The sequence below is a fragment of the Echinops telfairi genome, unplaced genomic scaffold, assembly GCF_000313985.2.
Source record: "Echinops telfairi isolate 266 unplaced genomic scaffold, ASM31398v2 ScPeMD7_46;HRSCAF=168, whole genome shotgun sequence".
NCBI lineage: Eukaryota > Metazoa > Chordata > Mammalia > Afrosoricida > Tenrecidae > Echinops > Echinops telfairi.
Genome location: NW_022103944.1, coordinates 227,478 through 235,566, shown reverse-complemented (window position 1 = coordinate 235,566; position 8,089 = coordinate 227,478). Strand labels below are relative to the sequence as shown.

Below are 8,089 nucleotides of genomic sequence, written 5' to 3'. Positions count from 1 at the left end.
AAAGGAGACATCAGACAGTGTAAGATATGACAAAATAATAATAATTTATAAATTATCAAGAGTTCATGAGTGAGCAGACAGCGGGGAGTGGGGAGGGAGGGGGAAAACGAGGAGCTGACACCAAGGGCTCAAGTAGAAAGCAAATGTTTTGAGAATGATGATGGCAACAAATGTACAAATGTGCTGGACACAATGGATGGATGTATGGAATGTGAGAAGTGTTGCATGAGCCCCCAATAAAATGATTTAAAAAAAGAAAAGAAAAGAAAGAAATACATTAAGGGGAAAAAAAGTGTGTTGGTCCAGTTAGATGATGAAAACTATTATGTAGATTCAGTTTTGCGGAAATACCAACCAGGAGGACTCTAAAACATTTAAGATTTCAGTACGTTTAAGAAGTTCATAATGGAAGAAGTTAGCTGTGATATATGATTCTTTTGTGTGTGTGTGTGTGTGGGGAGGAGAGTTTATTAAAGGCCCCGCCAGACACAGCTCTACTTCTTTTCTACATCCTGCTCACAGCCTCCTTGGCCCTCTCTCCTCAGATGCCAAAGTGCCAAGCATTGGCCCATGCAGAGACTGGCTAGGGCCTTGAAGTCCTTCTCTTGTGATGACCCGGGCTTTCCCCTTGCAGATGTTTCGGATGGACATCGCAGGACAGGTAGCAGTGTGGCCAGTTGGAGTTCCTCCACAGAGCTGACTCCCTTCTCGGGTGGGGGCCGAGGACTTCCTGGGGAAGCGGAAACCTTGGAGCCGTTCTACATCAGCTGCGGCTCATTGACCTGCAGCAGCGGTTCTCAACTTGTGGGTCGCGACCCCTTGGGGGGGTTCAAACGACCCTTTCACAGGGGTAGACCGATTCATAACAGTAGCAAAAACACAGTTATGAAGCAGCAACGAAAATAATTTTATGGTTGGGTGGGCCACCACAACATGAACTGTATTAAAGGGTCGCAGCATTAGGAAGGTTGAGAACCTCTGGCCTGAGAGTCACGGTGGATTTGTTCCTCCTCCTCCCACGGGAATGCTGATGGTGTGGGCTACCTTCTTGTGAATGTGGGCCACCCTCAGCCCTTCCAGGCTGAAGCCCGGCCCAGTGCCGACTTAGGTGTGATAGCGCATGATGGGCCTAATGGGGCCACCTGCCGCTTGTCTGGCCTTGCGTCTACTCATCCGCAGACTGTTTGAAACACGTGGCACATGCCGCTGCCAGTCCTTGTGGAAGTGGGGCTTCAGGATCATGCCATTCCGGCTGGGCTGCCTACAGCCCTCCTCCAAATGGTACAGCCAGTGGAAAGAGGGCGAGTCCGAAGTGCCAATTCATGTTTATGATGCCGGTTTCCCTCGCCAAACCAGAACATAGGGTCAATTTACATAAAATGCTTAATTTTGCCTTCAGTGGAGATTGAAGCACAACAAAATCTCTTAAGCTCTCCCTATGCCATTCAAGGAATACACATGTCTCCTGTGGGGCTGGCTCCAACCTGCTTCCCGCCCCTCCGTGTACCACTTTTCTCCCAGTCCTGGCTGACCTGAACCACAGCCTCGAGGCAGGCCCTTGTTTTTCCTGTCTTCCGGGACTCATACTCCTTGATGCGGAAGGACTCTCCCTCTCATTCAGCATTCCTCTCTAGACTGATGGGTCGACCTGATTTCTCCTTTTGGCCACAGCCAGTGTCTTTCTCGCTCCCTGTACTTTTCTACTTGCTACCCCTCTCTGTTTCATCTAAAACACATCGGCTAGTTGGGCGTTCAGGCTTTCCATACACAGCAGGAAGTCTGATTCTTCCTTAGCAATCGAGGAAAACTGCATGGGGCCTACATCTTGTTTCCTTTGCATCCCAAGGCTGATTGCCACAAAGCAGACGTCGGTCGGACATGCCTCCATCCTCCATCCCTTTTTATTCTCTTCTGACACCAACTATGCCTCCGGTGACTGAGTTCAGTAATTCATCGCAATGGTCACCCAACTCCCAGGTGATACTCTTGACTATCATGCTCGTTAGGGAAGCTAACAGGTGAAAATCCATGTGAGAAATGCGTAGAAAACAGTTGTTCAGTCAGGACAGTTTCTTCTCTGACCTGCCTGAAGGTGGGCCTCTCTCTGGCCCTCAGCCTCTGGGCCTGGCTGTTACTCTGCTCACACAGTGTTACAAAGTTCTTGTAGAACTGCTAATAAGTGCTCAAAGGGCATGCCACCTCCCCAAAAAGCTTCAGCCTGAAGGCACTCAATTCCAGCTCCCAAACCCAGGCCCCCCCAATTAATTGCCCAGAAGTATACAACTCCACAAGCCAGCGTGCCACCCCAAAGCACTCGGCTTTTCTTGCTCCGTGGGCTGGAAAGTCTGTCATTTTGCCTCCTGCGCTGGCTTCCGGTTCTGCTGCTGCTGCTGCTGCTCCTGTGCCGCTTCTTTGGTGACCCAGTGTCTCCTAGATCAAAAAGAGAGTCAGTGTGCGGCCATCCCAGGGTGCAATGGGTGCACGCTCCTCCTGGCCCCTCTCTTTGCTGTTAACCCTACTGCTTTAGGTAGGCCCATAATGCTTTTGGTATACAGGAAGTAGAAAGGGGTTGGGGAAGGGTCAGACTCAAGGACTTCCCATAGTGCAGACTACCGGAGTGAGGTGTTTAATATTCTCTTTCCATCAACTGCAGCATTTAGTGAATTTATAAGTGATTCAGCACCTCGGCAGGAACGTGATAATCTCTGATTGCTCGACAGGCAGCAGGTTGTCTTCAGGGCAACCTTTTACAAGACAGAGAAGGCTCCCACACTCATTGAGCCCACAGTCTGGAGAAGGCAGGTCTGAATCCAATGATCATGCATGTGGAAAGTGTGATGTTATGGGAAATGTGGGCAGTGTGGCATAAATGGTGGTACATCTGACAGCTTGCCTGTGAGTCAGGGCCAGAAGGAGCCTAATAAATCCCCAAAGTCCAGAGAGCCCACATGGTTCTCAAAAAGGGCCTATACTCGCACTTTCAGGTTGGTATTCCATAGAGAGACTAAGAGGAATCAGGAAGGAACGAAGAGAGAGAGTGAGTACATTCAGATAGAGGCTGGCAAGGAAGAGATTAGGAAAGTGGCTGATCTAGACACCCGTGAATGAATTTTTCTGAGTCAGGAAGAAACAAAAAGCAGGGTGCCAGGAACAACTTCAATAACCAGTTTCTCCCTAAACTGAAACGAGTGTCTTTTCTTGGCACCTGGTAGGGCATGGGAATGCAAGGCTGAGAAAGACAGACAAGGACCATGAAGATAAACCCCACATGCATTTCTATACCCACACAAGGTGAGATCAGCCACCACGCTGAGCACTTGTAGCTTTCCAGCCTCTGCGTGGGTGGGACTGGGGCTCCTCACACAGGAGCCATGACCTGCTTTCTGCATGGCGAGCCAAGTGGGTGACAACCTGGCGAATCACAGACCCCGAGGAAAGGAATGAGCTGAGATAAGATGACACCGATTTCTCACGTCACCCTTGAGTAGCAGCCACTCTCCAAGTCAGTGGGCAAGGTTGAAGGCTTTGGCTGATGGGTGTCAGTGCTTTAGAGGAATATTTTAGGATGGGGATACATGGTGGGCACCCCCCAAAAGTTATGAAATCACAATAAATATAATAAGATACAATAACATGACATAGTATACTGAAATTCAACTCACTACCATTGAGTCAAATAACAAAATAAACTCTAATGAAATATCCACAGTTTATGTTTTTCCATATTAATGTCAAGATTGATTTTTTCCCCACAACCTTATATGCATTCATGTTAACAAAGAAGCATTTTATTGTTCATATTGCTTTGAATCTGCTGTTTTATCACCATAAGTTGAGCTCTTTCCAGTATGAATCAGTACTCTTCTAACATTCTTTTAAATGGCTGTGCTGTAATTTCAACACAGAGACCCCATCAATTATTGAGCCAATTACTCTTGACTGTTGCCAGATTTCTTTTATTAGAGATGATGTTGAAATGAACACCCCTCTGTATAAAATCTTTGTGTGCACGCATGAATATTTCCTAAAACTACACTTCGAGATGAGAGTTGGTGGCAAAAAACGTCAGGTATATTATTAAAACTTCTGACTCTTGTCTAATTTATGCATAATAGCTGTGCATCATAGGACCCATTTCTTCACTCTGGATCAGCCTAAATGATGTGATTGGTTCTGGAGTTATCTCTACACTCTTTCATCATTGAAATTAGCAGTAATGTGAAGCCAGCTCATGGCTTATAGACCCATGTGATATAAATCTCTCAGATCAGAGGTAGTCATCAACTACTCATCACAATTTCTGTCTTACAGTTTCCAAATACCTCCGGAGTATTTGCCAAGGGTATCTGGGATGTTTGTGCATCACACACACACAAATGCTCTGTCATCTGCCTCACACCCTCTTGATATCATGGACCACATAACCTGTCGCGTAAATGGTATTTGCTCCCCAAAGACCACTGTCCAAAACAAAAAACAAAGCCAATGTCATTAAGTTATTCTAACTCATAACATCTCTGGATAGGGTTTCTGAAGTTCTAAATCTTTATAGGGGCAGATAGCCTCATCTTTCTCCCATAGAGTGGTTGAGGGGTTTGAACCACTGACCATGTGGTTAGCAATCTGATGTTCACACAACAGCACCACCAGGACTCCTTCATGACCCTATGTAGTCCCTCTGAAATCTTGTGTTGGCTTTTGTATTTCAAGAACCATATCACTAGCACCCCAGACCTGCTTGACTCAATCCTGAAAAGCTGATGGTCCCCAAACTCCAGAGTGAGCACAGATAAAGGAGCCATGCGTGGCTGGGGGTCTGGAGAATTGGGCTCCGGTATGATTCAGAAACAGGGTTTCTGGGTGTCCATTTTTAATTGTCTCCTCCTTTCTGGATTTGAGTTTCATGACTTGTAACATTGAAGTGCTGCTCAAGTCTCCTTGCAGTCCTAACATTTTAAGTTCAATGGCAATTCAGGCTCTTCTCCAGTGCTCACCTGACCTCGATCGGATTCTCCTTCTGACACAAACTGACCTCCTTTTTCTGTGGGTTATTCTGGAAGAAACACTATATGGACTCTCTCTCTCTCTCTCTCTTTCTCTCTGCGTGTTTGTATGATAAGCACATGAGCATCATATCTCCTGCAGAGGATTGACCATTCTTCCAGCGAGTCACTGTGTGCACTATCCTCTCTCTCTTTATGACACAGTTTTAGCATCCACAAGCAATAAATACACAGTGAATGGTAATCCTTTCTGTTCTAATGAGGGTGGAGTTGGTGTGTGTGTGTGTGTGTGTGTGTGTGTGTGTGTGTGTGTGTGTGTGTGTATATGTGTATATGTGTATGCGCAACATGTAAGCTTCTATGTTGGTTTGTCTCCATATGTTGACACGGGATATATGAAGGAAAATAAGTATAGAAAAATGTAGTAATAGGTTCAAGTTATATAGAGGTAATGTTTGTTTGGAATAAGGGGCAGGTTATGGGCAGAAGGATCAGAGTCAGTTTGGAGCAGGAACCCATAGAACTGAGACACGGCTCAGTCACAGGCAACTAACTGTGAAGGCCAAAGTATCGGGCTGTTGGTACCATTCCACAATACCTGTTGACAACCCAGAAATAGCCTCTAAGCACAGCCCATGGCACCCCTGCTACTATCAAACGACTCTGTACCAGAGTGGTAAGGAGAGAGACCCTGTGGTGCTTTCTTCCTTCTCTCCGTTTATAGCACCTCATGTATGAAGGGAAGGAAGGAAGGGCACAGAACAAGCCAGTGACACACGCAGCTTGATTACAATGAAAAGTGATTTAATTGCGGGGAGGGGAGGGCAGAGCAGGAAGCCTAAATTTGTTTCCCTCCAGAATCCTTCTTCACATGTACCTCACGCAGTTGCAGACCAGCAAAATCTTGAACACCTGCTAATTCAGAGGTCCACCGGACATTCCGGAGCATGTGCAAGGGAAAGCTTCAGCCAATAGGCTTAGGGCGGAAGTAAGATAGAGACAATGACTCAGCCTGACGGCATAATGATTACAAGGTCTACAGGCAATTAAGATACAGAAGCAGATTGGAAGAAGATGTTCAGCATCCGGTGGTCAGCTCTCCAGGGCAGGTCTTATGGCTACATCACTTCTGCTTGGTCTTCTGCTGGCCGGGTCCCGGAGTCACTGGGGAGGGACCTGGGTGTGGATAGTGGCCTGGATCAGGGATCTTGGGGTTGCCTGGCTCAGGATATTTGGGGTGGCATGGCTCTGGTTGCTTTGGATGGCTTGGCTCTGGAACCTTGGTTTTTCCAGGTTGTGGGACTTGGGGGAGGCACGGTTCCTTGGTGATGGGGACAAATGGCTCTTGTGGAGGCAGGGAAGGCTGTTTCACCTGCTGCTCATAAACCTGAGGCGGTGGGGTGAAGGGCTGCTTCTGTTGATGGGAGTCCATGATTCAAAGGTGGCTGAACCTAGACACAGAAGAGTTGAATCAATGTTGGGCTAATCATCGGGAGATAAGTTAATGATGAAATATGCCTCCTTTCATTCTTTCTCAGAAAAGAGAGCCTTTCAGCCTTTCCTTTTTGTTCTCTTAAATTTTAGCTAAAAGGGTGCTTTGTTAATTCCTGTGCTTTTCCAGCGGAGAAGGCCCCAGACCCTTCACTGGGCTCGCTGTCTTGCAGGCTCACTGAACTAGTCGTGTTAGAAACAGAACACAGCAGTAGAACCCCAGGATGATGTGAGGCCCTAGAGTTTAGACAGCTTACATTTGTGATATAGAAAAACTTCTAAGTCTACCCACTCATGGTCAACCCATATAGTGCCTGGGCTCTCACAGGGAAACCCTTTATAGACCTCCTGAGCCCCACACATTCCACTGTCCAGAGTCCCCTTCGTGCACGCATCCAGATGGCTTCCCACTCCATGCCTCTACTCTGCACCTCATGGGGCTCCTCCCAGACGCCCTGGACCACATGCCAAGGCTGTAGTATATTACTTGCCCTGCCTTCTTTCTCAGTAATCATTTTCCATCTCCTATGTCTGAATTGCCAAGTTGCCTAGTGCAGAGCCTTTATTATTACAAAGCTTCAACCCCGATTTAGAAATGAGAAAGGTAATAAAAGCATCACTGAAAGTGCCCTAGTGTAAGAGATCCTTCTAGAACTCATTTCCTTTTACTGATAACAGGTTGCAAAGATATATTGGCATCTGTGAAAATCTATAAAATTCACCGCAGGTGGAACATCCCAGTTAATTGGCCTAATAACCTGTCAAGTGCCTTTGTTAGACATCTTAGATCAATGCATAGTGCCGGGGGTGGGGGGGGGGATATTAAAAATACACAGAGCACACAATAATTGGTCTCTGTTTACCCAGAGCAAGAGAGGAAGGAGATTCAGGAATAGGAGCACAGTATTGGATGTGTGGCTAATTGCGTTGATGAATAACTGCATCCTTTGTCACCAGATCGGAACTGGATCACACCCAGTGACAATGGCTGAACATTTTGATCCAAGATTCTATAGAAAAAAAAATCCTGATCAAGCGGAGAGAAATGCAGAACTGAATTCCAATTTTTCATGGACTCAAGCCTTCTGGAAGTACAGAGGTCGGATGAATTCTTGAAACTATTCCCCTGAGGAAATGTTTAAACTTTAAGCCCCAAATATCCTTTGTTGTCTTCTTAAAACCAAACAATAGTTTCACTTACATAGCAATAGATGTCTGCTTTGAGCACTCTACTCTTTGGGGAACTATCAATATACATAAATTGACAAAAGCTACTCATAAGATTCGAAATGAACCCCAGGAGACAGTGAATTTATGTTAACAAGAGAGCAACTCAGAAAAGGAAGAAGACAATGGTTACGCAACTCCAATACATGTAATCTATATAACTAAATGGTATATGTAGAAACTGTTGAATTGGTATATGTTTTACTGTCTATGAAGGGCCTTCGAAGAGTTTGTGACAATTTTCTATTGTCTTTTAATTCCATTTGCTCACACATTATTTGTTTCTGTGGCCTCTTAAGATATTGTCAACAACAACAAAACAGATAAAAGTATATGTTAAAACATCTACTACATGTGAACTGCAGTTT

General features: G+C 45.8%; 1 protein-coding gene across 1 annotated transcript; it reads right to left on the bottom strand.

The window, feature by feature from the left end:
• Window positions 1-6,126: 6,126 nt before the first annotated feature.
• Window positions 6,127-6,435, bottom strand: LOC101643907 (cornifin-like). The gene is made up of 2 exons (XM_030885763.1): window positions 6,222-6,435; window positions 6,127-6,179 (listed from the first exon to the last, which is right to left on the bottom strand). Exons 1-2 carry the CDS (start codon window positions 6,433-6,435, stop codon window positions 6,127-6,129), a joined length of 267 nt encoding a protein of 88 aa, XP_030741623.1.
• Between the last annotated feature and the right edge of the window lie 1,654 nt (window positions 6,436-8,089).

Excerpts from the sequence above, each read along its gene's own strand:
- LOC101643907 (XM_030885763.1), bottom strand. The coding sequence starts at position 6,435 with ATGGACTCCCATCAACAGAAGCAGCCCTTCACCCCACCGCCTCAGGTT. Across the intron at positions 6,180-6,221 it reads CCCCAAATATCCTGAGCCAG|GTCCCTCCCCAGTGACTCCG; the intron begins GCAACCCCAAGA and ends ATCCACACCCAG.